Here is a 27,578-nt window from a genome sequence, read left to right on the forward strand (position 1 = left end):
GACGCTTTCCCGACGTCGCCCTCCGCTGGCGGGACAAGGCATCGCGCCCTTATTGCGGCAATCCGACGCTTTCCCGACGTCGCCCTCCGCTGGCGGGAAAAGGCATCGCGCCCTTATTGCGGCAATCCGACGCTTTCCCAACGTCGCCCTCCGCTGGCGGGAAAAGGCATCGCGCCCTTATTGCGGCAATCCGACGCTTTCCCGACGTCCCCCTCCACTGGCGGGAAAAGGCATCGCGCCCTTATTACGGCAATCCGACGCTTTCCCGACGTCGCCGTCCGCTGGCGGGAAAAGGCATCGCGCCCTTATTGCGGCAATCCGACGCTTTCCCGATGTCGCCCTCCGCTGGCGGGAAAAGGCAACGCGCCCTTATTGCGGCAATCCGACGCTTTCCCAACATCGCCCTCCGCTGGCGGAAAAAGGCATCGCACCCTTATTGCGGCAATCCGACGCTTTCCCAACGTCGCCCTCCGCTGGCGGAACACGGCATCGCGCCCTTATTGCGGCAATCCGACGCTTTCCCGACGTCGCCCTCCGCTGGCGGGAAAAGGCATCGCGCCCTTATTGCGGCAATCCGACGCTTTCCCGACGTCGCCCTCCGCTGGCGGAAAAAGGCATCGCGCCCTTATTGCGGCAATCCGACGCTTTCCCGACGTCGCCCTCCGCTGGCGGGAAAAGGCATCGCGCCCTTATTGCGGCAATCCGACGCTTTCCTGACGTCGCCCTCCGCTGGCGGGACAAGGCATCGCGCCCTTATTGCGGCAATCCGACGCTTTCCCGATGTCGCCCTCCGCTGGCAGGAAAAGGCATCGCGCCCTTATTGCGGCAATCCGACGCTTTCCTGACGTCGCCCTCCGCTGGCGGGACAAGGCATCGCGCCCTTATTGCGGCAATCCGACGCTTTCCCGACGTCGCCCTCCGCTGGCAGGAAAAGGCATCGCGCCCTTATTGCTCCAAAGGAAGCTGGCATAGATCAGAACCTTTCCCAATGTCACCACCTGTCGGCCAAACAGGGAATCATGCTCTCAGCTGGCATGGAAGACCATATATATATACACACACACGCAAACCCCTAAATATTTCTCCAGCAGGGCAACGTCGTCCCCCGGTGATGGCAAAGGGTATCACACCCTCGATGGCATTTTTTCTTCTTCTGAGGTCCAGAGGTTGAATGTAGGTAGGCAGGCGTCCTGAGCAGAAGGGGGCAGACATGCAAGGGAGGGGCGTGGCTGGAGCGGTGCCGACACCCCTCCCCGACCTTGGGGTTACGTCGCCTTGCAGGGCTTGGCTGTCTCTTTGCTGGGGGCCCCGGCCTCGTCTGATTTCTGGGGTGCCGAGGGGTCCACCACGTTATGGAGCGACGGTTCACGGTACATGGCCACTGTGAGGAAGGAGAGAGAGACACACAGAGGAGGAGGAAGTGAGGGATAACACGGGATTGGCTGCCCCAGCCACCCTACCACCCCAGAAAGACGGGTCACATGGGGGTGGCAGAAGTTTGCACGGCACAGAACAGCTGGGAAGGGAGGGGCTGTGTATCCGGGGCAGCGTGCCCGGGCCAGAGGTGGGAAGGAGGATCCATGTGCCTGGTTGGAGGGGCACCGGGGTGGCGGGGGGTGTCTGTATTTTACATCCCCAATTGCTTCCTCTAGACACCACCCCATCGTCCCTGCTGCCCTGCTCACCTTCCAATAGCTTGGGCAGGAAGTGGGCGGCGGCTTTGGTCTTCTTGACTCGGTTTCCCTTCATGGGCTGGCCTTCTTTGTTGATGCCCAGATACCAGGAGCGGCCGGATTCGCGCTGGCGGTACAGGGTGGAGGAATACATGACGTAGTAGTTCTCGAAGACACACTCCTTAAACCGGCACTCGGCGGTGAAGTGAGCCTGGGAGAGGAAGGGAGGGAGAGAAAAGGGGTGAGCGAGAAAGGAAGGAAGGAAGGTCTCTGTGGTGGGGAGGGGGGGTGTAATTACCAACTGTGGGCAGTAGAGGGCAGTGCCCGCTCTGGTCTTTCAGCCAGGAGGCGACAGGGCTCGGACGCCTGGGTTCCCAGTCCCGAATCCCGGGAAAGGAGCCAGGGGCGTTTTAATAGTCAAGACCGGCCTGGGTGGCAACTTGAGACGGGGGCTGAGTCACCAGGGCCCCCTGCTGAGCCCCCTCCCTGCTGTCTGCCCCACAGCGCCCCCTAGTGCCCCAAGGGGCCAGCCCTGCCTGCCAGTGGAGTGCGCCCCCTGCTGAGCCCCCCCGCCTGGCTCCCTGCCCCACAGCGCCCCTTAGTGCCCCATGGGGCCAGCCCTGCCTGCCAGGGGAGTGGGCCCCCTGCTGAGCCCCCCGCCCTGCTCCCTGACCCACAGCACCCCCTAGCGCTGCCCTGGGGCCAGCCCTGTCCTGCCAGGGGAGAGCGCCCCCTGCTGAGCCCCCCGCCCCGCTCCCTGCCCCACAGTGCCGCCCTGGGGCATTGGGTCCAGCACTGACTTCAGAGGAGAGCACCCCCTGCTGCCCTCAAAAGCAAGCTCTGGGCTACTCTGCCCCAGCTTGGGGCATTAGGCCTGGGGCCAGGGTCCAAGTGTCTTGGCTGCGTTGGGGGTGCCCGGGCTGCAGTGGGGGGCTGCCGTGTGTGTGTGCGGGGGGGGGGGCCAGGTCGGGGGCAGTGACATGAATATTCCACGGGCTGGAGAGAGGGCTCGAGCTGGCTGCCCCCAACCTGGGGGGCAGCCGGTCGGGAGCCATTGAGGGTGGCCGGATTTGAGGGGTTGTGAATTACACAGTCTGTCTGTGTGTGAGAGAGACGCAGGAGGAAGGGGGAGCGATTTCAGAGAAAGAAAGAAAGAAAGAAAGAAAGAAAGAGGGGTGTATGGGGAGAGAGAAAGAACAGATGAATGGACGGGGAGGGCATGTATGGGCCCGGACGGATAATTAGGTAGATGGGGTGTATGGGACTGGCTGGCTGGATAGAAGTGGAGTTTTGGGGATGGACGTTATTTTCCCTGTCAGTGTCACGGTGCCACGTTCACCATTATGTTCACTACCACGGCCACGTTCACCGTTATTTTCACGATCAGCACCGCGTTCACCATTATTTTCCCTGTCAGCGCCACGTTCACCGTCATTTTCACGATCAGCACCGCGTTCACCGTCATTTTCCCTGTCAGCACCACGTTCACCATCATTTTCTCGATCAGCACCGCATTCACTGTTATTTTCACAATCAGCACCACGTTCACCATTATTTTCACTATCAGCACCACTTTCACCATTATTTTCCCTGTCAGCACCACGTTCACTGTTATTTTCTCGATCAGCACCGCATTCACCGTTATTTTCACGATCAGCACCGTGTTCACCATTATTTTCACGATCAGCACCGCGTTCACCGTTATTTTCCCTGTCAGCACTGCGTTCACCGTTATTTTCACGATCAGCACCGCATTCACTGTTATTTTCACGATCAGCACCGCATTCACTGTTATTTTCACGATCAGCGCCGCGTCCACCGTTATTTTCACGATCAGCACCGCATTCACCGTTATTTTCACGATCAGCGCCGCATTCACCGTTATTTTCACGATCAGCGCCGCATCCACCGTTACTTTCCCTGTCAGCACAACTTTCACCATTATTTTCACGATCAGCACCACGTTCACCATTATTTTCACTATCAGCACCACGTTCACCATTATTTTCCCTGTCAGCACCGCGTTCACCATTATTTTCCCTGTCAGCACCGCGTTCACCGTTATTTTCACGATCAGCACCGCGTTCACCATTATTTTCACGATCAGCACCGCGTTCACGTTATTTTCACGATCAGCACCGCGTTCACGTTATTTTCACGATCAGCACCGCGTCCACCGTTACTTTCCCTGTCGGCGTCATGGCGTCCCGTTCACCATCACTTTCCCTCACCTCACGTTATTCCCTGCCCACAACGAAAGCTCAGCGCGGGCCCTGGCCCACTCCCCAGCTTTTGCTGCCCTCCACAGCGCATCATGGCTGGGGAGAGGCAGGGGCGTGGTGGGAGAAACACGATGGAGAGCAACAGGGAAAGCGTGTCAGAAAGACACGGCCAGACAGACATGCTCCGGGGGATGGACAGACAGAACAGCGTAGCGGGGAGGCTGGTGGCGTAAGCCCTCTCTCTTCCCGGTCGCAGGTGGGGATTTTCTTGGTCTCTCCCAGGGGTTCCCTAAAAATCAGACCAGCTGCTAAATTTAACACAGCATGGGGGGGGGAAGGATACTTCAAGGGGAGGAAGGGCCCAGGTACCATGGGGCCTGAAGAAGAGGATTGTGTGGGGCAGAGTTAGGAGGGGGCATTGCTATCCCAGAGCACCCCACGTGGGGCAAAGTGGGGGGCTGTTCCGTGGGGGCGGGGATAGCTGGCATGCCAGGTTCTGCGTCCCCCCACCTGCCCCCAGCACAGTGGGACTCTCTGTTTGGGAGACAGGGGTTCGGACTGCGGGGAGCAGGGGTGGCCCCCCTACTGGCAGAGAGAGGATACTACACCCCTATTAGCCCTGACCAGCCCGCTCCTGCAGGGCTCACCCAGAGATCCCACCGCTCACACCAGTGGATCTCCGAGCTGCCTCCCTGGGGATGCACTGTCACGACCCACCACTAGCCCCACCCTGCAAGCAGCACCCCCTGCTGGAAGAGAGATGATCATGCCCCCTATTGGCAACTCCACCCCTCTGGGACCCAGGGCACACACACAACCCTGAGATCCCACCGCTCACACCAACGGTCGGTTTAGTCAAGAGGGAGGGCCGGGGGGAATGACACTCACGGAGGTATAGAGGTAGCCCTCTGCGTTCATGGCGATATACTGCCCCGACTTGGTGCCCTGGATGGCGACCACGCGCAGTCCCACAGGGATCAGGTTAAAGAGAGCTGGGGGAGACGAGACAGATAGCAAGGCATCAGCCCTGGCACAAACAGCAGGTGGGAATGGGGCACGGGGCCTGTCCCCTCTCGGGGGCACCAGCTCCCATCTGGCCCCAGGGTGGGGACTGGCTGTCTCACAGGGGGCGGGAAATGGGGCAGGGGTCCATCCCCTCTAGGGGACGCCGACTCCGATCCCCACTGCCCAATTTTGCAGAAGCTCTGCCTGGATCCTGGACTCCTGGGTTCTTCCCCACGACTCCTCCCCCTCCCTCACTCCTCTTTAGAGACGGATTTATTTTTCCTCCCCTGTCATCCCTTCTCGACGTTAATCCCCTTCTTTGCAATCCCAGATGAATATTCAGGACTCTGCCTGATTGGAGACAGCTGGAGCCGGAGCGGGGTGGGTGGGATTAGGTCAAGGCAGGATTTACCCATCTCCTCTATGCACACAATGTGCTGCCCTCTAGCGGGGACAGGCCCCGGGCCCCATTCCCCGACCCCCTGAGCCAGCCAGTCCCCACCCTGGGGCCGGATGGGACCTGGCGCCCCCGAGAGGGGACAGGCCCTGTGTCCCATTCCCTGCCCCCCTGAGCCAGCCAGGCCCCACCCTGGGTCCCAGATGGGAGCCGACGCCCCCTAGAGGGGACAGGCCCCTGCCCCATTCCCTGCCCCCCTGAGCCAGCCAGGCCCCACCCTGGGTCCCAGATGGGAGCCGACGCCCCCTAGAGGGGACAGGCCCATGTCCCATTCCCTGCCCCCCTGAGCCAGCCAGGCCCCTCCCTGGGTCCCAGATGGGAGCCGGTGCCCCCTAGAGGGGACAGGCCCCATGTCCCATTCCCTGCCCCCCTGAGCCAGCCAGTCCCCACCCTGGGGCCGGATGGGACCTGGCGCCCCCGGGAGGGGTCAGGCCCCTGCCCCATTCCCCGCCTCCCTGAGCCAGCCAATCCCCATCCCGGTGCTCCCTAGAGGGGAAAGGTGGTGTGGGAGGGCTGGGAAATAGGGATCCCCCTCTGCCCTCCGCAGTACAGTGCTCCCTGCCGTACAGCCCCCCCCCCAAGCACCCCACTCCATTCTCTGCCACTTGGGAAGTCCCCCAACTGGCCTAGCCCTGCATAACCCCTCGGCCTTGCCCGGGCATCACTCACTGAAGCTGTTGGTGTCTTCCTTTGTCCCGTCGATGGCGCCGTCTGGGTGCATCCGGAGGTAGAAACCATGTCTGCAGAGAAGCTTGGTCACGATGCCCTTCAGCTGCGGCTCTGTGCCGCCCGCAGGATGGATGGAGGGATGCGGAGGCGGGGGACCGAAGGGAGGACAGAGAATAGATTATCCACTGGCTAGGAGGAAGCCCTCCCTGATTACCTTCCTTAAGGCTAAACAAAAGCACCAGGAACTTTTAACTCTGGACATACCGAATTTTGTATAAAAAACCGAAAGCAACTCCCAAACAAATCTTCGGCAAGACTGCGAAAGTATCAGTAATTTCAAAGCAATAAAGAGATTGTTATAAAAAAATCCAAGGAAATTCCCAAACAAAAACTTTGCGAGGATGGAGAAAGTATCCGTAGTTTCAAATCAATAAATACAGTCTTTTGCATGAAAAAACTAAAGCAATTATAAGAAAGAACTCTTTGGTAAGACGGAGAAAGTATCTATAAAGAGAGTTTCATAAGAAAATCTAAGACAATATTCAAACTAAAGCTTTGCTAAGAGTCCGAAAGTGTCTCTAGTTTTTAATCAATAAATACAATCTTTTCTCAGACACGCTGGTGCCAAATCATAAACCCCTGTGAATGTTGCCTAAATATCAGTGACTATAAAATTTCACAGGAAAAGCAAAGAAAATCCCCAGAGAAAACCACGTTGTTGGAAAATAGCAGTAATTTAAAATCAATAAATACAGATGCTCAGAAGAAAAAGAAAGGAAATTCAACAACACACTTTGTTAAGGCCGAGGAAGTACCACTATCAATAAATATAAACTTCTATACGAAAAACTAAGGCAATTCCGAACCAAAAACTTTGTGAATGTTGACAAAATATCGGTCACAATAAATCACTACATCAAAACAAGGAGTGTCACACAAAAACTGAGGAAATGCCCAGGCAAAACCAAACCAAAACCTTTGTGAAGGCCGGGAAATTATCAGCCATTTTACATCGTTTGCATATGAAAAAAAACAAACAAAAAACTTCCTGACGAAAAAATGGGGATATCCTGAGCTTTACATCTGTTAAATGTGAGAAACTAAAGATATTCCAGATGAAAAAGTTTGTTAGAGAAAATCTCTGTAGCTATCAGACAGGAAATATAAACTCTTATCTGAAAAGCTGAGCAAATTCCCCGGTCAAAAAGAGGAGGTGTCTGGGGATAGATGGATAGATAGATAGATAGATAGATAGATAGATAGATGGGGTGGATGGGGATGGATAGATAGATAGATAGACAGAGGGGGTGGATGGGGATGGATAGATAGATAGACAGACAGAGGGGGTGGATGGGGATGGATAGATAGATAGATAGACAGACAGAGGGGGTGGATGGGGATGGATAGATAGATAGATAGACAGACAGAGGGGGTGGAAGGGGATAGATAGATAGATAGATAGACAGACAGAGGGGGTGGAAGGGGATAGATAGATAGATAGATAGATAGACAGACAGAGGGGGTGGAAGGGGATAGATAGATAGATAGATAGACAGACAGAGGGGGTGGAAGGGGATAGATAGATAGATAGATAGACAGACAGACAGAGGGGGTGGATGGGGATAGATAGATAGATAGATAGACAGACAGACAGAGGGGGTGGATGGGGATGGATAGATAGATAGATAGATAGACAGACAGACAGAGGGGGTGGATGGGGATGGATAGATAGATAGATAGACAGACAGAGGGGGTGGATGGGGATGGATAGATAGATAGACAGACAGACAGAGGGGGTGGATGGGGATAGATAGATAGACAGACAGACAGAGGGGGTGGATGGGGATAGATAGATAGACAGACAGAGGGGGTGGATGGGGATGGATAGATAGATAGATAGACAGACAGAGGGGGTGGATGGGGATGGATAGATAGATAGATAGACAGACAGAGGGGGTGGATGGGGATGGATAGATAGATAGATAGATAGATAGACAGACAGACAGACAGAGGGGGTGGATGGGGATAGATAGATAGGTAGATAGACAGAGGGGGTGGATGGGGATAGATAGATAGATAGACAGACAGAGGGGGTGGATGGGGATAGATAGATAGATAGACAGATAGAGGGAGTGGATGGGGATAGATAGACAGACAGACAGACAGATAGATAGAGGGGGTATCTGGGGATAGTAGAAATGAAACAAGCGCCTAGATACGGGGGTGGGAGGCGATGAGACCAACAGTGAAATACAATAATTTTTCTTCATACTCTGTAGGAATTTTGGCTGTCAGATGCTGCTTTTGGGGGGCGGGCGTTCTCTGAATGCACATCAGGAGGGGGAAGCTGAGGCACGGGGACCTGATGTGACTTGCTCAGGGTCACACAGAGGGTTTGGGACAGAGCCAGGGCGAGAACCCAGGAGTCCTGGCTCCCAGCCCCCCCTGCTCTAACCCACCAGCCCCCACTCCCCTCCCAGAGCCAGGGAGGGAACCCAGGAGTCCTGACTGGCAGCTTGCCCTGCTCTCACCACTAGGCCCCACTCTGCCACCGCCCCCAGTCCCTGGCAGAGGCCGCGTGCGCTGGGAGGTGGATTGTTTGTGTTTCTTTGAAGTGAAATTAGCTCTGACAGGGCCCCTCGTGGGACCCAGACAGGCAGCGGCTGGCAGAAAAATGCATCATAATTTGTTGCCTCTCTCCTGCCCCTCTTAGCCCAGAATCCCGCAGGCCTCCACTGACCCTCACCTCACAAGGGCCAGAGCCCGGGAGAGAACCCAGGAGTCCTGGCTCCCAGCCCCCTGCCCTGACCCACTAGACCCCAGTCCCCTCCCAGAGTCAGAGAGAGAACCCAGGAGTCCTGGCTCCCCGCCCCCCCTGCTCTGACCCACCAGCCCCCACTCCCCTCCCCGAGCTGGGGAGAGAACCCAGGAGTCCTGGCTCCCAGCCCCTGCCCTGACCCACTAGACCCCAGTCCCCTCCCAGAGTCAGAGAGAGAACCCAGGAGTCCTGGCTCCCCGCCCCCCCTGCTCTGACCCACCAGCCCCCACTCCCCTCCCCGAGCTGGGGAGAGAACCCAGGAGTCCTGGCTCCCAGCCCCCTGCCCTGACCCACTAGACCCCAGTCCCCTCCCAGAGTCAGAGAGAGAACCCAGGAGTCCTGGCTCCCCGCCCCCCCTGCTCTGACCCACCAGCCCCCACTCCCCTCCCCGAGCTGGGGAGAGAACCCAGGAGTCCTGGCTCCCCCCCCCCTCGCTGGGTCAGACTTGTGTTGCGTGTATGTTGCAGAGGCTTTGTGTGTAGGTGTGCGTCTGGCTGTTGGTCGTTCTGTGTGCGTCTGTCCGGGGTCGAGGCGTGCAGTGGGTGGGGTTGCGTGGTTTGGCGAGCGCGGACGGGCGTGTGTGTACCCGTGAGGCGTGCGGCCGGCCGCCTGGGGGGGGGTGTACGGGGCCGCGGGCCGGTGTGACTCTGAGCGTGGGTGCGTGTACACACAGCAGGGGAGGGGTGTCTTTGGCACGTACGAGGAACATGCAGCCTGCGTGTGTGTGAACCTGCGGGCTGCGTGGCGCGCTCCAGCGCCCGGGTGTCGATACCCCAGGGCGCGTTACCGGGTTGCGTTTAGTTCAGACACAGCCCACACCCGCCTCAGCTTCTCTCCCCCAGCCCCCTTCCCGTCTCTTCCCAGCTGACCCCCTGGTGCCCCTGCCGGGTTGATTTATGGCAACACATTACACGGTGGATGCAGCACAAATGATTTGCCTCCTGGCAGCGAGCAAAGGGTCGATGGCGCTGCGTGTGTGTGTGGGGGGGGTCCCTGAGCGAGGGATCCACCCGTGACTGGTGCGGGAAGCCCCGCCCAATGGGGGAGCTGGCAGGAGGCTCACGAGAAGACACCCCCGTGCAAGGCGGGGACGTGGGGCGGGGAATCACCAGGAGGAGACCTGGGAGGACTGATTTGGGTTTCACCGGCACAGCCCCTCCCCTCCGGGGCAGGTTATGCCAGGATGATGGTGGAAACCGGCCCGACGAATCCCCTGCCCCCATCTGGGCTCCCACCACAGACTCCTGCCCCACAGGGGGGCGTGCACGAGACCCTCCCACTGGCCTTTCGCCAGCTGGGAAACAGGAACATGGAGCGTTGGGCCTGGCTTGTCTCATGCCTGGGGAGAGAACCCAGGAGTCCTGGCTCCCAGCACCCCACCAGCCCCCATTCCCTTCCCAGAGTTGGGGACAGAACCCAGGTGTCCTGGCCCCGAGCCCCCACGGGCCGCTGGAGTGAGTCAAACGCAAAGGGACGTCTTAATGGGCTGGGTTTATATAATTCATAACCCAGCACCTGGCCTAAATGGAAGCGCTCTGGCCCATCCTGCAACGCAGTCGGTTGTGTGTGTGGCATGCTTGTCCGTGTGTGTTCTCCGTGTGGGCCCGCCCGTCCACATGCTCTGTGCACACGTGTGTGTGTGTCCCCCCCTTCCTTTCTCTCCCCTCCCCCGCCCCCGCCATGCCCGATTGCACCCGGCCATGCTGTAATTCCACGAAGTGATCACGTCACCTTGGCCGCCCCAGGGCCTGGCCCTGCTCCAGGCCCCCCCTCGCCCTCCCAGCCTCGCCCCAGTGCCCCGGCCCCCAGGAGCTGTGGGGCTGCGGGCCAGGAGTGAGGGGCACTGACAAGGCTGGGGGGGCAGGGCTGGGCTAGCAGGGGGCTGCGGGTTGGGAGCGAGGGGCACCGGCAGTGAATTTCCCTGGATAATGATCCATCCTCTCATTTCATAGCAGCGGGCTCCTAACCCCCTTGAGCAACTTTGCTCCCCCATCCAGCTGTGCTCCCACAATGCCCTGCGCCCCTTAATGAATGCAAATTTATGTAAATGACTTTAATTTATTTTAATGTGCCCACGCTGCCTGGCAGTGCAAAGGGTTAGTGCCTGGGAGAGGGGGAGAAAAATCACTGGGGCTCCCACCGCCCAGCTCTGCAAATGGGATTCAGCGAGGGATAGAAATCACAGGAGGGGTGTGGGACCCCCCAGGTTGGGCTAGCAGGGGGCTGGGGGTCGGGAGTGGGGGGCACCAGCAGGGCTGGGGCGGGGGTGGGGCAGCTCCCGGACTCCTGGGTCACTGCGGAGCACGTGGTGCTTGGCTAGTGGCCACAAACGCCTCCGTTGCCAGCAGCAAGGACGCGGGAGGAGAACGAGGTGCTGGCCCAAGGCCAAGGTGGCACCGGGCCCAGCAGGGCCTCATAGTAACCGCGGGGAGTGGGGGGGGAGGGGGGAAAGCAGTGGGGTATGGGGGGGTAAGAAATACTGTGGATGCAGCAGGAGGATGGGGCGGGCGGGGAGGAGGCGGCTCTGGAATTGAAGCCGGGCCTCACGGTCCCAATATGGACCCTTCCCTGCGCCCTTTGCCCTCTAGGGGGCGCTGGCTCCCATCTGGCCCCAGGGCAGCGACTGGCTGGCTCGGGGGGCCAGAGAATGGGGACTCGGGGTTCAGGGGGAGATGGTGCCCCCCCCGACAGGAAAGCGCGAACCTCCCAAAATATTCGGGGCGGGGGGGGGGAGTCTCCCCTCGGGCCCTGAAAGCAAAATGAGGTCGACTTTGACCCAGGTGGAGGGTGGGGATGGCCGGAAAGGGGCTGGGGAAAGAGGGAACGGAAGAAGACAGGAAGAAAGAGAAAGAAAGGAAGAATGAGGCAATGGAGGGAAAGGCCGAAGGGCAGGGGAAGAGCGAGCGAGCAGGAGGGTTTTATTACACTTCTGCCCCCTGGGTCCCCGCCACCCGGACTCCTGGGTCCAATCCCTTGGGTTCGGGACCCCTCTCCCCTCCCCATCCTGGTCAGCCACGATGGGGCTTGGGCTGGTTCCCCGATATCACGGCAGCTCCCGCCCCTCATGGACCCCCCTGCCCGGAGAATCCCCAGGACTGGTCTAGCCAAGGGGAAATGGTGCACTGTGGGCAGCGGGGGGCGTGGGGGGGGGGCTAAAGCTCGAAACAGACCGGTCCATATAAACGCCGCCAGGTTTGAAACCCAAATTACGGCCAAAATTGATTGATTTCATTGATTTCATCAGTGGCGGTTTCGACCAACAGGGGATTAGGGAGAGAAGCCAGGAGTTCTGCCTCCCAGCCCCCCCTGCTCTAACCATTAGCCTCCACTCCCCTCCCAGAGCCAGGGAGAGAACCCAGGTGTCCTGCCTCCCAGCCCCTGCTCCCATCAGACCCCAATCCCTTCCCAGAGCTGGGGAGTCCTGAGCTCCATTGACCCTGCTCTTGCAGTAGCAGAGAGAGGAACGGGGCCCGCTCTAGCCCCATATAGACCGGTCCATATAAAACATCAGTGTGACTGAAAACCAACGACACCACACAGCATGTACATCTCTGAGGGAATGGCATAACATCAATACATGTTTCATCCAATGGGGCGCGATAAAGTCCTATATGGACCAGTCCATATTGACCCTACTGTGGTTTTAAACCCAAGAATCAGTGGGGTTTATTTATCTGAGGAAGAGAACACTCCTTGTGCTCATTGGGGGGTGGGGTGGGCAGGCATTATTACCCAATATTGACCAGTCCATATAAAAACATCTAACCTGGGCAAAACACCCCCCTTATCACCTCCCCTGAGTGGCGGTTCATAAATAATATTGGTTCATGGTGCCACTGCAAGGAAAGACGGTCAATATATGAAGCATATTGCATGACGGACCAGTCACAGTGCCCCCTGCTGTTAGAACCAGGCATTGCAAGGAAAGATGGGCAATATATGCATTATAGTGCATGATCGGACCTGTTACACCGCCCCCTGCTGTTGGCACCCGGAATTGCAAGGAAAGCTGGACAATATAGGCCATATATTGCACAATCGACCTCTCACAGCGCCTCCTGCTGTTAGCACCAGGTATTGCAGCCTGGGCACAAGCAGGAAATAGCCCAGGCATTGTACCACACCTGTAACCAGGCCGTTACAGCACTATAGGGCCCACGCTCCCCTCCCCAGCTCCTCGCGCGCCCGCCCCCCCCATCAGATATCACTCACCGGGTGTTTTTTCCAGCCGGCCTTTCCGCCCACCGCAGAGCCGGACTTTGGAGATTAAAATGAGCAGCTGCTTCTGGCAGAGGGACTTGGTGCCACGGGGACAGACCTTCCTCTGGGCGGCCACGGGCCGGCTGGCGACGGGTTCCCGGATCTCCCGTTTCTGCCGGATCAAGGAGCTGGCCAGGGCCGCCATGGTCCCCCGCCGGCCAGTGTCCCGCTCGCGGGTTTCACGCCGTGCTCATCCCCCAGAAGAGCCAAGCCATGGGAGGGGGGGATTATACCCACCCCCCCTCTCCCCACCGAGGTTAATCCGGCGAGGGGTGAATTTAGCCCTGGGGGGTCGCTGGTTTCTTTCTCCCCTTTCCAGCAGATCGGCCGAGGGCGTGCGGGAAGACGGAGGGACAGGGGACACGGAGCGGGTAATAAATCCAAGCGTCTCCCCGCCTCCCTGCCCCAACCAGGGGTAGTCACTTCTTTTTTGGTCCCGGTGCAAATTTCTTGCTCAAGGTACAGTCAAGGTCCGGGGACGAGAGAACAGAACCCCGCTCGGCCTCGGCAAAATCGATTCCCTTCCAAAGCGACCGGCGGTCCGGATTTGGGCCCCCCCCACCCGTCTCCTGCCGTCCAAACCTGCTGCCCCCCGCACAGAAATTTCCAGGAGCGCGGCAGCCCGGAGAAATCAGCGCGGACGCGGGCTCCGAAAATCACGCACCGTCCCGGAGCTGGGTCGGCACCAGAAATTCATGAGCTGGTGGAGAGAAAGACGGGGCGAGATTCCTGGAGATCGAACTTCTTTTATTCCTCCCTCCGCTGGGCTGCGGAGAAAGGGGGCTGGGGGGTGTCCCCCCCCCCAGACACAGACAGACAGACACACACAGACACACACATAGCGTGCTACACAATCCCGGTTGTCCTTCAGCCGGCGAGGTTAATTCGTGGATGGCTGTGTGTGTGGAGAAGCGGCGAAGCGGAGGGGAGGGATGGAGGGATGGGAGAAGGGCGGGGATGGAGAGAGAGAGAAAGGGATGGAGAAAGAAAACACACACACAATGTCACACGGGAACCTGTGGGTCCCCTCAAACACACTTGGGGAACCTACAGCTGGTGGGAGCAGGAGGGGAATTCCCCATGCCTTGCCTGCCCCAAGGAATGGCTCAATTCCAGGGCCCCCCCAGATGAGTTTAGCATTGGGGGACCCCATCCCCTAGTCTAGCTGAGTGCTGGGGACCCCCTGAGCTTCCCCCTCAAAGCTAGCTCAGTATTGGGGGACCTGCTTCCCACCACCCTAGTATTGGGGGATCCCTAGTCTAGCTCAGTATTGGGGGACCCCCTTCCCACCACCCTAGTATTGGGGGATCCCCTCCCCTAGTCTAGCTCAGGATTGGGGCACCCCCCGTTTCTCCCTGTCAAAGCTAGCTCAGTTCCAGTCTAGAAGAGGGGGGCTGCTCGACCCCCCAGGCTGGCTGAGGCCAGGGGAGTCCCTGTGGCCTCCCCCCAGAAATGAGAAGGGAAAGGGGTGTCTGAAGCAGGGTGATGCTGGACCCCCCAAACAGCCATATTTGGGGGTGTTTGTCCTGCCCTGAAGGAGGCAGGCCTGAGGGGGGCTGAGGTGCTAACCCAACCCTGCCCCCCCCAGCCCTGCCGGTGCCCCTCACTCCCGACCCGCAGCCCCCCCCAGCCCAGATGGCTCTTTACCGCTGTGGGCTGTGATGGGGGGGGGTCGCTCGCTCAAAGGGGACCCTGGGGCTTAGAGCGGGGCCAGGGAGCCCATCTCAGAAAGCACCCCAAAGGTGACGGGAGGAGATGGGGGGCTGAAGCAGGGAGCCTCTGACAGACCCCCCCCCGGGGAAAGTTTTATCCATCACTGGGTGGTGCCTCGCGATGGGGGGGGGGAATTATTCAGCCCCCCCCCCCGCACCTCCCCAACCCACCCCCCTCGCCTCTCCCACTCTTCCCTCCCCCGCTCATTAAATCTCCTCGCTCCAGCGGCCGGGGGGGTGGGGGGGGCATGGCTGGTGACACAGGCCGGTCTCCCCCCCCCCCCCCGCCCGAGCCCCGGCGGCGAAGGGTGACATTTGCCGGGTTCGCTCGGCTGCTGCCTGGCTGGAAAAAACCCCCCGGGCGGCGGGAAGGAGGGGGGGGGTGAGGGGGGGCCGGTTCACGCGCTAGTGGCAGGGAGAGAACCCAGGTGTCCTGACTCCCAGACCCCCTGCTCCAACCACCAGCCCCCACTGCCCTCCCAGAGCCAGAGAGAGAGAACCCAGGAGTCCTGGCTCCCAGCCCCCCCAGCTCTAACCCATCAGCCCCCACTCCCCTCCCAGAGCTGGGGAGAGAACCCAGGAGTCCTGGCTCCCAGCCCCCCCTGCTCTAACCCACCAGCCCCCACTCCGCTCCCAGAGCCGGGGAGAGAACCCAGGAGTCCTGACTCCCAGCCCCCCCCCAACCCACCAGCCCCCACTCCCCTCCCAGAGCTGGGGAGAGAACCCAGGTGTCCTGGCTCCCAGCCCCACCCTGCTCTAAGCCCCCAACCCCCACTCCCCTCCCAGAGCCAGAGAGAGAGAACCCAGGAGTCCTGGCTCCCAGCCCCCCCTGCTCTAACCCACCAGCCCCCACTCCCCTCCCAGAGCTGGGGAGAGAACCCAGGAGTCCTGGCTCCCAGCCCCCTCCACTGAGGCAGGATCTAGCATCTTGTTGAGCAGGGCTCCAGGGCCGGAGGAGGGATGCGGGGCGGGGGGGGGCATCCCGGAAAGACGGGGGAGGAGGAAGGAGCTGTGGGGGGGGGGGCGCGCACATGGGGGGGAGGGGAAGAGGACTAGAGGGAGATGGGAAACTGAGGGGAGGGGGGAGATCGGGCTGGCAGCGGGGGGGGGGAGGCGGAGAAGGGGGGGGCGCATCGCTCCGCTGGTTTGCGGGGACGGGCGCTCAAGGTTGTATTTTGCAGCGGTATTTTTAGCCACCTGCCGGCACGGGCAGCGCAGCGCGGGGGGGGGTTGCGGGGGGGCGGGCAGCGCCAGCTCGGTGCGGGAGGGGGGCGTCAGTCCGGGAGCCACAGCCTGAGAAAAGGGGGAACGAGACGTCGCAGCTGGGCGGCTAGGCCCCTGGGGGAAACCGAGTCACAGAGCATCCAAAGAACCCAGGAGTCCTGGCTCCCAGGCCCCCCTGCTCGAACCCACCAGTCCCCGCTCCCCTCCGAGAGCTGGGGAGAGAACCCAGGCGTCCGGGGCAGAGGCAATCAATGGGCGCACCCCTTGCATCAAATTTTCATCAGGCTCACTCTGCACCCCCAGGGCTCCCTGCCATTGCCAGCTGGCCAGGGCCCCGCCCCAGAGGTGGCCGCATTTCGGCACTGGGCAAGGGGTCTTTGGGTCACCGGCCGCCCCGCCCCAGAGGTGGCTGCATCTCGGCACTGGGCAAGGGGTCTTTGGGTCACCGGCCACCCCGCCCCAGAGGTGGTCCCTCCCCTTGGCCCAACTGGCGGCCATGGGGGTAGATCGGGGTTAACTGTCCCACTAGGGGTGTCTGGGGCTGGATTGGTGCTGGGAAATGACACACGCAACCCTGCCTTGTCACCACAGACAACACACAGACGCTGAGATGCGGCCACCTCTGGGGCGGGGCGGCTGGTTACCCGGGGACCCCTTGCCCGGCGCTAAGATGCAGCCAGTGACCGAAGGACCCCTTGCCCAGTGCCGAGATGCGGCCACCTCTGGGACAGGGCGGGTGGTGACCCAGGGATCCCTCGCCCGGCGCTGAGATGGAGCCAGCTCTGGGGTGGGGCGGCCGATGACCCGGGGACCCCTCGCCCGGCACCGAGATGCGCCCACCTCTGGGGAGCTGTTTAACAGCGATATTTGCCAAGTACAGGAACCGAAGCAGAACCGGGCCTGGGCCGGGCCAGGGATTTCAGGACAAATGGCGGCGTCGCCCCCGCAGAGATCCTGCCCAGACGCCGGGGATCAGGGCCAGACTTTCCGGAGAAAATCCAGATGGGCTTTAGCGATTATGGGTGAAAAGTGCGATTGAGGATGACGACTCAGCCAGACTCACCCCTGCCGGCCTGGGGTGTGTGTGTGTGTGTGTGTGTGTGTGTGTGTGTGGAAAGGCGGAGAGCACCCCCTGCCAGGCCCGTCCGTTGGGGGAGGAGGGGGAGCCTTGAAACCGACCTTTCTGGCTCCGTCTTGAAACCGGAGCTAATTGGTATCCTGATCTGCATATGCAAATTCGGCCGCTTCATTGGCCAAGCCGGAGAGAGGCAAGGCCAGAAGCTATAAGCGGATCAGGGTCGTAATCCACCCTCCCGGCTTCACCCTGATTGCCAGGCTATGGGCCCTGGGGCTCATGGGATAGTGGGGGACTCAGGGCTCTGCCGGTGCCCCTCACTCCCGACCCACAGCCCCTGCTAGCCCAGCCCAGCTCCCCCCCACCACACCGGCAGGGGGGCAGCGAAATACACCGGCCCACCCAGTGCCTTCCAATTTACTTTTTATTATCTACAAAAAAGGAAACATCTCGTTCCCGCGCAGGCCTGGGGGGCCCAGATGTGCAGACGGCCCTGGCATCCCAATCCCCAGAGATACCCCCTCACGCCCGCCACCCATCGGCCCATCCCTTCCATCAGGGACAACACACACCCCGCTGTCCCCCAAAAGGACAGAGGGACGAAGAACTACCCGGAAAATCACTGGCCTTCCCGCAAGCCCCCTTCTACCAAATCGCTCTGGGCCCCCACATTTAACAGGAGGGGGGGCACTTGACCGGGGCCACAGCCTAGCCTACGCCGCTAAACTCCAGAGAACCCCAAACTTTTCAGGGGCACAGCCCAGCTGTTCACCCCCACAGTACTGATTTTGGGGGCCCAGTGGAAAGATTCAATAGCCCCTCATTTGGGGTTCACTGCCCATCGGTACCCAACGCCCCAATTTTCCAGCCGCCAACGCTCCCCCACAAAACAGGGGATCAAACTCTCAGTGGAAATATCCAGCTGATATTTTGGGGCTCACAGGCCACTGAAAAGAACTGAATGCATCCGACCCCCTATAATTCTGGGGTCCCCGTCCAATTTCCCATGCCAGCTCCCGCAAAATATCGAGGTTCCCCCATCGGACAGCTCCCACATGTTACAAGACACCCCCCCCGGGTCTGATACTCACCCCAAAAATGCTGTCACCCCTGCAATCAAATAGATCCAAAGGCCCCTGACAATACCTTCATTTTGGGGTTCTCTTGGATCAGTTCCCCCCTCCCCCTAATTCCGGACTCTTTTTGGCACATTTAAATGGTACCAAAATACATATATATATGTATGAGTAACCCACGATAAAGTCTTAGTAGCCCTGAGCTGTCTGGGAAACGTGGATTTTCATGACAGGAGGAGTCAGGCAACCTCCAAACCCCGAAGAGAGTGGGAATACAGAGAACCCAGGAGTCCTGGCTCCCAGACCCGCTTCCCCTGCTCCCCTCCCAGAGCCAGGGAGAGAACCCAGGAGTCCTGGCGCCCAGCCCACCTGCTCTAACCCCTAGACCCCACTCCCCTTCCAGCGCTGGGGAGAGAACCCAGGAGTCCTGGCGCCCAGCCCACCTGCTCTAACCCCTAGACCCCACTCCCTTCCCAGAGCAGAGGGAGATGATATGACACCCCACCCCTACTCCTCAGCCTCGGCCCCCGCGTCCAGCCCCCTGCCCAACTTGGCGGCCATCTTGACCCTCTCCACCGCTTCCCGCAGGTGCCCCGCCGGGTCCCCCCTGACGGCAGCCACCGCGCGGGCCAGGCCCGGCTCCGGGACCCCCGCCAGCCTGTCGTAGCCGGGCAGGAAGTAGTGGGGACCGGCCCCGGCCCCGAGGCCGGCGGCCATGTCGTCCAGCAGGCCCAGCAGGCAATGGGCCGCGTTCTCCTCCCGGCCCAGGTAGCGGGCGGGCAGGCGCTCGCAGGCCCAGAGCACCAGGGTCCAGAGGTGGTAGGGCCCCGCCCGCCCGCCCCAGGCCCCGCCGAGGGCGGCCCGGGCGGCCCGGTAGGCCTGGAGCAGCGGGGGCGGCACGGCCTTCTTGAGATGGAACTCGCTCCGGGAGAAGGACAGACGCCAAGCCGGGCCCGAGGCCTCCCGCCAAGCCGGGCCCGAGGCCTCCCGCCAAGCCGGGCCCGAGGCCTCCCGCCAAGCCGGGCCCGAGGCCTCCACCGGGTCCGAGGCCTCCCGCCAAGCCGGGCCCGAGGCCTCCACCGGGTCCGAGGCCTCCCGCCAAGCCGGGCCCGAGGCCTCCACCGGGTCCGAGGCCTCATGTCCAGCTGGGCCCGAGGCGTCTACCGGGTCCGAGGTCTCATGACCAGCTGGGCCCGAGGCGTCTACTGGGCCCGAGGCCTCACGCCAAGCCGGGCCCGAGGCCTCCACTGGGCCCGAGGCCTCACGCCAAGCCGGGTCCGAGCCGGGCAGGAGGTAGAAGCCCCCGGCCACGTCCTCCTCCCTCAGCTTGCCGTCCCAGAAATGGCTGCGGCCCAGCCACTCCTGGGCCACCGCCGGCCACCCCTGGAAGGCCACCACGGGCACCACGTCGTACAGCGCCCGCACCGTGCCGTGGCTCAGGAGCAGGGTGACGAGGCCCCCGTGGCCGGCCACCCGCTCCACCACCGGCCCCCCTCGGCGCGGGGCAGCCCGGACCCTGTCGGCCACGGCGCCCAAGGCCTGGGAGAACCAGGCCGAGACCAGGCCTGGGGCCAGGTAGGCCTCGCCGCCATGGTCACGGCAGCAGTCGGCCCAGCAGCGGCAAGCCTCGGGCCCGAAGGGGCCTAGCGCCAGCCAGGCGTGGCCCGGTGGGCACCGGCACATGTCCAGAGTGACGGGGCAGCCGCGGGCCTGGAGGACGGGCACCAGGAGGGTGTAGTCGGCATCGTAGTCGGCCCCCGGGGCCAAGCGGCCCAGGACGCCTGGGTCCATGTCCACCGTGCCCTGGCGGGCCCCGCCGGAGAGGAGGAGGTACTCGTTGGCCAACGGGAGCCTCCCGTCCAGCTGCTGCACCAGACCTGGCGGGAGAAAGGACGAGGGGCTAGGAAAAAAAGGAACCCAGGAGTCCGGGTTGACTCATCTGCATCCAACCACCATAGCCTCAGAGTTCAGGAGAGAACCCAGGAGTCCGGGCTCCCAGCCCCACTTCCACTCTAACCCCCCAGCCCCCACTCCCCTCCCAGAGCCGGGGAGAGAACCCAGGCGTCCCAGCTCCCAGCCCACCCTTGCTCTAACCCACCAGCCCCCACTCCCTGCCCAGAGCCGGGGAGAGAACCCAGGCGTCCGGGCTCCCAGCTCCCCCCTGCTCTAACCCACCAGCCCCCACTGCCCTCCCAGAGCCGGGGAGAGAACCCAGGAGTCCGGGCTCCCAGCCCCACTTCCACTCTAACCCACCAGCCCCCACTCCCCTCCCAGAGCCGGGGAGAGAACCCAGGCGTCCGGGCTCCCGGCCCCCCCTGCTCTGACCCACCAGCCCCCGCTCCCTGCCCAGAGCCGGGGAGAGAACCCAGGCGTCCGGGCTCCCAGCTCCCCCCTGCTCTGACCCACCAGCCCCCACTGCCCTCCCAGAGCCGGGGAGAGAACCCAGGCGTCCGGGCTCCCGGCACTCACCCAGCAAGGAGAACACAAAGTCCTTGAGCACCACCAGCTCCTGGGTGGCCCGGACGCCTGGGTCCCGTGCCGTCCGCTTGCTGAGCTCCTGGACCACCAGCTCCTGGGTGGCCCGGACGCCTGGGTCCCGTGCCGTCCACTTGCTGAGCTCCTGGACCAGCTGGTTGAGTTCAGCGATCCGGGCCCCCGAGTGGAAATCCAGGTCCGTGAGGGGCTGGGCCGGGCGGGGGACAGAGCCCCACTCTGGGGAGGTCATGACCCTGCACGGGCAGGGGGACAAGGGGAAGGGGGTAAAAGGAGGGGCGCCAGGGAGGGGCCCCACCTTTCTCTCCCATTGCACTGCTAGACTGGACCCCTCCCGAAACTGCCCCTCCCCACCCCATAACCTGCCCCTCCAACCGAGCCCCCCACGCTCCATCTGTGCCCAGGTGCCCCAAAGCCGCTCCCCCATAACCTGCCCCTTCCCCTGTATCCTGCCCCCAGTCCCCCCTACTCCATAACCTGCCCCCCCCCACCCAACCCCATATCCTGACCCCATCCGCACCCAGGTGTAATCTGCCCTCTCTTCTACGCCCATAACCTGCCCCCCATGGTCATTAGCAAGGTCATCCCCCGCCACGAACTCCCCTCGTCAGTAGCTGCCCCCTTGCCACAGCCCCCTTCCTCATAGAATCATAGAATATCAGGGTTGGAAGGGACCCCAGAAGGTCATCTAGTCCAACCCCCTGCTCAAAGCAGGACCAATTCCCAGTTAAATCATCCCAGCCAGGGCTTTGTCAAGCCTGACCTTAAAAACCTCTAAGGAAGGAGATTCTACCACCTCCCTAGGTAACGCATTCCAGTGTTTCACCACCCTCTTAGTGAAAAAGTTTTTCCTAATATCCAATCTAAACCTCCCCCACTGCAACTTGAGACCATTACTCCTCGTTCTGTCATCTGCTACCATTGAGAACAGTCTAGAGCCATCCTCTTTGGGACCCCCTTTCAGGTAGTTGAAAGCAGCTATCAAATCCCCCCTCATTCTTCTCTTCTGCAGACTAAACAATCCCAGCTCCCTCAGCCTCTCCTCATAACTCATGTGTTCCAGCCCCCTAATAATTTTTGTTGCCCTTCGCTGGACTCTCTCCAATTTATCCACATCCTTCTTGAAGTGTGGGGCCCAAAACTGGACACAGTACTCCAGATGAGGCCTCACCAATGTCGAATAGAGGGGAACGATCACGTCCCTCGATCTGCTCGCTATGCCCCTACTTATACATCCCAAAATGCCATTGGCCTTCTTGGCAACAAGGGCACACTGCTGACTCATATCCAGCTTCTCGTCCACTGTCACCCCTAGGTCCTTTTCCGCAGAACTGCTGCCTAGCCATTCGGTCCCTAGTCTGTAGCGGTGCATGGGATTCTTCCGTCCTAAGGGCAGGACCCTGCACTTATCCTTATTGAACCTCATCAGATTTCTTTTGGCCCAATCCTCCAATTTGTCTAGGTCCTTCTGTATCCTATCCCTCCCCTCCAGCGTATCTACCACTCCTCCCAGTTTAGTATCATCCGCAAATTTGCTGAGGGTGCAATCCACACCATCCTCCAGATCATTTATGAAGATATTGAACAAAACCGGCCCCAGGACCGACCCCTGGGGCACTCCACTTGACACCGGCTGCCAACTAGACATGGAGCCATTGATCACTACCCGTTGAGCCCGACGATCTAGCCAGCTTTCTACCCACCTTATAGTGCATTCATCCAGCCCAGACTTCTTTAACTTGCTGACAAGAATAATGTGGGAGACCGTGTCAAAAGCTTTGCTAAAGTCAAGAAACAATACATCCACTGCTTTCCCTTCATCCACAGAACCAGTAATCTCATCATAGAAGGCGATTAGATTAGTCAGGCATGACCTTCCCTTGGTGAATCCATGCTGGCTGTTCCTGATCACTTTCCTCTCATGCAAGTGCTTCAGGATTGATTCTTTGAGGACCTGCTCCATGATTTTTCCTCGACCTGCTGTCCCAGTCAGCCCCTCCCTGTCGCCCATTGCCCTATAAGCGGGGCCCACCCCCACATCTCCCCTCCTCCCAGCCTTCTCCAGACCCCCCTCCCCATGCACTGGGAATGAGGGGCACTGGCAGAGATGCGGGGGACAGGGCTGGGGCAGCAGGGGGATGAAGGTCGGGAGTGGGGAGCACCGGCAGGGCTGGGCTGGGGGGGGTTGTGTGTCGGGAGTGAGTGGCACCGGCAGGGCTGGGCTGTGGGGGCTGCGGGTCAGGATTGGGGGGCACCGGCAGGGCTGGGCTGTGGGGGGGGCTGCAGGTTGGGATTGGGGTGCACTGACGGGGCTGGGCTGGGGGGGGGCTGTGGGTCGGGAGTGAGGGGCACCGGCGGGGCTGGGCTGTGGGGGGGCTGTGGGTCGGGAGTGAGGGGCACCGGCGGGGCTGGGCTGTGGGGGGGCTGGGGGTCGGGAGTGGGGGGCACCAGCGGGGCTGGGCTGTGGGGGGGGCTGGGGGTCGGGAGTAGGGGGCACCAGCGGGGCTGGGCTGTGGGGGGGGCTGGGGGTCGGGAGTGAGGGGCACCGGCAGGGCTGGGCTGGGGGGGCTGCGGGTCAAGATTGGGGGGCACCGGCAGGGCTGGGCTGGGGGGGCTGTGGGTTGGGAGTGAGGGGCACTGGCAGGGCTGGGCTGGGCTGTGGGGGGGCTGTGGGTCGGGGTGGGGGGGCATCGGCGGGGCTGGGCTGTGGGGGGGCTGCAGGTCAGGATTGGGGGGCACTGACAGGGCTGGGGGGGCTGCAGGTCGGGATTGGAGGGCACCGGCGGGGCGGGGCTGGGCTGGGGGGGGCTGCGGGTCGGGAATGAGGGCACCGGCAGGGCTGGGCTGGGGGGGGCTGCGGGTCAGGATTGGGGGGCACCTGCAGGGCTGGGGTCTTTACCTCCCAGTTGTGCGTGGCCGACGCTGGATGCCTGGGTCCCACCTGAGGGCGGGGGGGGGGAAGGGTTTCGGGGGCTCACACAGATCCAGCCCCTATGGGAGGAGCCCGGGGGACCCAGCTTTGCCCCCCCAACAGGTGGGAGCGACACTTCCTCCTTCTGCCTCCTTCCTTGGCCGGGCCAGCTCCCAGGTGTGCTAAGCCCCGCCCCCAGCCAGGTAAAGCCCCGCCCCAAGCCAGGTGTGGGGAACAGAGGCCCCCTCCCTGCAGCCCACGCCGGGCGGGGCGGGGAATCACACACCTGGCAGAAGGAGCTCACCTGGGAGCGGCCAGCCCCGCCCCTAGCAGGACGAGCCCCACTGCCCCCTGGGGATTGTAGTCCTGCCAATACCCCGCAATGCATCCTGGGAATTGTAGTGTTGCCAATACCCCACAATGCTCCCTGGGAACTGAAGTCCTGCCAATACCCCCCAGTGCACCCTGGGAATTGTAGTCCTGCCGCTCCCCCAATGCACCCTGGGAATTGTAGTCCTGCCAATGGCCCCAGTGCCTCCTGGGGATTGTAGTCCTGCCACTCTCCCTTGCCCAATGCACTCTGGGAAGTGTAGCTCTCCCTCCCAGCCCCCAGCCGGCCGTGGGCCCCCATCTGTATCACTGTAGGGCCCCTTGGGGAAGAGAACATTTTGCAGGGCCCCATGGGCATTAAAATGAAACACCGAAACCGGGGGCAATTCTGAGCCATAGGCAACCTGGGAGCTGTAGTTTCTTCAGGAGAAAAGCCATCCCGCAAAGCATGCTGGGGGCGGTAGTTCTTTGGTATCTCCCCCCCACCCCGAAGACCCTGCTCGCTGATGTCACAGCCCCCGCCCCGCGCCCAATTCACCCCAGTGGCATGAGATTTGCAGGCAGGACTCCTGGGTTCTCTCCCTGGCTCTGGGAGGGGAGTGGGGTCTGGTGGGTTGGAGCAGGGGGAGCTGGGAGCCAGGACTCCTGGGTTCTCTCCCGGGCTCTGGGAGGGCAGTGGGGTCTGGTGGGTTGGAGCAGGGGGAGCTGGGAGCCAGGACTCCTGGGTTCTCTCCCGGGCTCTGGGAGGGCAGTGGGGTCTGGTGGGTTGGAGCAGGGGGAGCTGGGAGCCAGGACTCCTGGGTTCTCTCCCGGGCTCTGGGAGGGCAGTGGGGTCTGGTTGGTTAGAGCTGGGGGAGCTGGGAGCCAGGACTCCTGGGTTCTCTCCCGGGCTCTGGGAGGGCAGTGGGGTCTGGTGGGTTGGAGCAGGGGGAGCTGGGAGCCAGGACTCCTGGGTTCTCTCCCGGGCTCCGGGAGGGGAGTGGGGTCGAGTGGTTAGAGCAGGGGGCTGGGGCCAGGCACCCACCAGTGCTACGTGGCTTTACTCTTTATTTTCCAAGCTGGGGCAGGGGGGAGAGCAGGCCCCGCACTTTAGCCCACTTGGTTCCAGTTCCAGTGGGGCTCCTTGAGGGGCCGGTAGACCCAGTCCTGCATGGAGGGCTCCTGCACTTTGAAATACCGGGCGCGGCCACCGGGTAGCGCCTGCTTCTCCGCTGCCCCCTCCTCGGTGGTGTCGGTGGCCAGGTCCCGGCTCTGCCTGGCGCCCCCTGCTGGCCTCCCCGCGCTCTCCTTCCAGCGCAGCTCCCGGCGCCCGGGCGATGGGTCGCGGCTGCCAGGCGGCGTCTCCGGGTGGACTGGGTAGATGTAGACCTTGGTGGGCCACTGATGCTGGGATTCGGCCCCCGACAAGACCAGCTCCTCCCGGCTGGTGGGGCGGAACCGGACCCCGGGTACCGGGCGGGCGTCGGTGCCGCGGGAGACGGTGGCCGGGCGCAGCTTGGGCTGGCTGGCATAGCGGGGCAGGGCAGAGGAGGCCGACGCGGCCCGGGGGCAGGTGCAGTTATGGTAGGGCCCCAGGGCGTTGGGGCGGTGCCGAGGTGCGTCGTGGAGGCCCCGGGGGGGCACACGGTCGTGCCGGGGCGGGTCCCGGTGCAGGTTGACGTCCATGGTGAGCCGCATGGGTTCCCAGGGGCAGAGCCGAGGCAGGGGCAGCTCCCAGGGAGGGGCGCGCCGGTGACGGGGAGAGATGGGGCTCGGGTCGTGCGTCGGGCAGCGGGGCTTCCGGATGGTGGCGTCGGGCGGCGGGGATGGAGGTGCTGTGAGGGTGAGAAAGAAAGAAAGAAATGAGTGAGAAACAAAGAAAGATAGAAAGAAAGAATGGATTAATAAGAAAGAAAGAAAGAAAAAAAGAAAGAAAGAGTTAATGAGAAAGGAAGGAAGAAAGAAATTGACTAAATGAGAAAGAAAGAAAGAAATGAATGAGAAAAGAAAGAAAGAAAGGAGTGAGAAAAAGAAAGAAGGAAAGGAGTGAGAAAAAGAAAGAAAGGATTAGTGAGAAAAGAAGAAAGAAAAAAATGAGTGATAAAAGAAAGAAAGAAATGAATTAAATGAGAAAGAAAGAAAGAATGAAAGGAGTGAGAAAAGAAAGGATTAATGAAAAAGGAAGAAAGAAAGAAAAAAATGAGTGATAAAAGAAAGAAAGAAATGAATTAAATGAGAAAGAAAGAAAGAAAGAATGAAAGGAGTGAGAAAAGAAAGGATTAATGAAAAAGGAAGAAAGAAAGAAAGAATGAAAGGAGTGAGAAAAGAAAGAAAGAAAGAAAGAAAACGGATTAAGGAGAAAGAAAGAAAGGGCTGAATGGGGGAAGCAGGAAAGGGCTGAATGGGGAAGCCGCAAGCCAGGGATGAGCTGGACCCACACCGGAGTCCCTTCCCTGTGGGGCGTAGGAGGCGAGCAGGGCTCCCCCTCCAGTCTAGTCCCCCCCTTCCTCCTCCCAGGCTCTCACCCCCCAGCCCTCCCCCAGGAAGGGCCCCCCCCATCACAGAACCGCCCCTCCCCCCAACTCCCCAACTTACCCTTGGGCACAAAAAAGCCTCCGAGCCCCGTGAGCAGCCTCCAGAGCTGGTGGCAGATCTGGGGAGCGGAGCAGGGGACAGGCTGAGAGCGGGGAAATGCAGCCGCCTCTGGGGTGGAGCAGCGACAACCATCTCCCCCGCCCCCTGCCCCACCGCGCCCCCTAGCGACGCCCTGGGGCCAGCCCCGCCTGCCGGGGGAGAGCGTCCCCCGCCCCGCCCCCTGCCCCACAGCGCCCCCTAGGGGCCAGCCCCGCCTGCCAGGGGAGAGCGCCCCCTGCCGAGCCCCCCGCCCCCCTCCCTGCCCCCCAGCGCCCCCTAGCGCCGCCCACCACCGTCACGATCTTCAGGGCGACCTGCCCCAGCAGGGTGAGAGCCACCAGGAGGAGGACCGTGTCCTGAACGTCCAGGCAGCAGGGGCCGGAGATGGGGCACCGGGGGCAGGGGGTCTCCCCCATCGGAGAGGGGGCGGGGCCGAGAGCCTGCGAGCCGGGCCCTGCATCCCTGCCCCCCACCCTGCCGGCACAGCTGACTGGGGAGCGCGGGGCGGGGGGAGGCGGGGGGCCCCGGCCCGGAACATTGTGATGCAGTTCCCGGGGCATCCTGCAGGGGGAGGCAGAGCCGCCATTGTGACACGCGGGCACGTGCTGCCCCCTACTGGTGTCGATGTGTCTGAGCGTCCAGCCGGCCCCAGGGCGGGGACTGGCTGCCTCAGTGGGGCGGGGAAGGGGGCCAGGTCTCACCCTGCAGGATATGGGGGGCAGGGGTGTCCCACAATGCAGGAGACACTCCAGGGATTTGCCACCAGAAGGCTCCAGGACCCTACAGAGGATCCCCTGGCTCCCAGCCCCCCCTGCCCTAACCCCCCAGACCCCCCACTCCCCTCCCAGAGCCAGGGAGTGAACCCAGGAGTCCTGGCTCCCAGCCCCGCCCTGCTCTCACCCCCCAGCCCCCCACTCCCCTCCCAGAGCTAGGGAGCGAACCCAGGAGTCCTGGCTCCCAACCCCCCTGCCCTAACCCCCCAGACCCCCCACTCCCCTCCCAGAGCCAGGGAGTGAACCCAGGAGTCCTGGCTCCCAGCC

At 61.6% G+C, this 27,578-nt stretch overlaps 3 protein-coding genes across 5 annotated transcripts; all 3 read right to left on the reverse strand.

Moving 5' to 3' along the window:
* Positions 1 to 1,130: 1,130 nt before the first annotated feature.
* FGF11 (fibroblast growth factor 11) lies at positions 1,131 to 14,915 on the reverse strand. The gene is made up of 5 exons (XM_084616599.1): positions 13,057 to 14,915; positions 6,027 to 6,137; positions 4,784 to 4,887; positions 1,686 to 1,884; positions 1,131 to 1,381 (listed from the first exon to the last, which is right to left on the reverse strand). Exons 1-5 carry the CDS (start codon positions 13,247 to 13,249, stop codon positions 1,266 to 1,268), a joined length of 723 nt encoding a protein of 240 aa, XP_084472725.1. The 5' UTR covers positions 13,250 to 14,915; the 3' UTR covers positions 1,131 to 1,265.
* A 3,783-nt stretch (positions 14,916 to 18,698) lies between these two features.
* TMEM102 (transmembrane protein 102) lies at positions 18,699 to 25,004 on the reverse strand (the record flags this gene model as incomplete). Of its 3 annotated transcripts, none has more annotated exons than XM_084616618.1 (3): positions 24,950 to 25,004; positions 20,661 to 20,920; positions 18,699 to 20,068 (listed from the first exon to the last, which is right to left on the reverse strand). In XM_084616618.1, exons 2-3 carry the CDS (start codon positions 20,914 to 20,916, stop codon positions 18,699 to 18,701), a joined length of 1,626 nt encoding a protein of 541 aa, XP_084472744.1. In that variant the 5' UTR covers positions 20,917 to 20,920; positions 24,950 to 25,004. The 3 variants fall into 3 exon arrangements, with proteins under 3 accessions (XP_084472744.1, XP_084472742.1, XP_084472743.1); XM_084616616.1 differs by lacking the exon at positions 24,950 to 25,004 and adding an exon at positions 23,584 to 23,619; XM_084616617.1 differs by lacking the exon at positions 24,950 to 25,004 and adding an exon at positions 22,388 to 22,503.
* On the reverse strand, positions 24,958 to 26,955 carry LOC311514177 (uncharacterized protein). The gene is made up of 3 exons (XM_084616619.1): positions 26,829 to 26,955; positions 26,500 to 26,557; positions 24,958 to 25,739 (listed from the first exon to the last, which is right to left on the reverse strand). The coding sequence occupies exons 1-3, from the start codon at positions 26,952 to 26,954 to the stop codon at positions 25,015 to 25,017; spliced, it is 909 nt and encodes a 302-aa protein (XP_084472745.1). The 5' UTR covers position 26,955; the 3' UTR covers positions 24,958 to 25,014.
* Between the last annotated feature and the right edge of the window lie 623 nt (positions 26,956 to 27,578).

Source organism: Lepidochelys olivacea, assembly GCF_965140295.1.
Source record: "Lepidochelys olivacea isolate rLepOli2 genome assembly, chromosome: 28".
NCBI classification, from domain to species: Eukaryota; Metazoa; Chordata; order Testudines; family Cheloniidae; genus Lepidochelys; species Lepidochelys olivacea.

Excerpts from the sequence above, each read along its gene's own strand:
- FGF11 (XM_084616599.1), bottom strand. The coding sequence starts at position 13,249 with ATGGCGGCCCTGGCCAGCTCCTTGATCCGGCAGAAACGGGAGATCCGG. Across the intron at positions 6,138-13,056 it reads CCGGCTGGAAAAAACACCCG|AGCCGCAGCTGAAGGGCATC; the intron begins GTGAGTGATATC and ends CGGGCGGCACAG. Across the intron at positions 1,885-4,783 it reads AGGGCTACCTCTATACCTCC|GCTCACTTCACCGCCGAGTG; the intron begins GTGAGTGTCATT and ends TTCCTCTCCCAG.
- LOC311514177 (XM_084616619.1), bottom strand. The coding sequence starts at position 26,954 with ATGGGGGAGACCCCCTGCCCCCGGTGCCCCATCTCCGGCCCCTGCTGC. Across the intron at positions 26,558-26,828 it reads CCCTGAAGATCGTGACGGTG|ATCTGCCACCAGCTCTGGAG; the intron begins GTGGGCGGCGCT and ends TCCGCTCCCCAG. Across the intron at positions 25,740-26,499 it reads AGGCTTTTTTGTGCCCAAGG|CACCTCCATCCCCGCCGCCC; the intron begins GTAAGTTGGGGA and ends TCACCCTCACAG.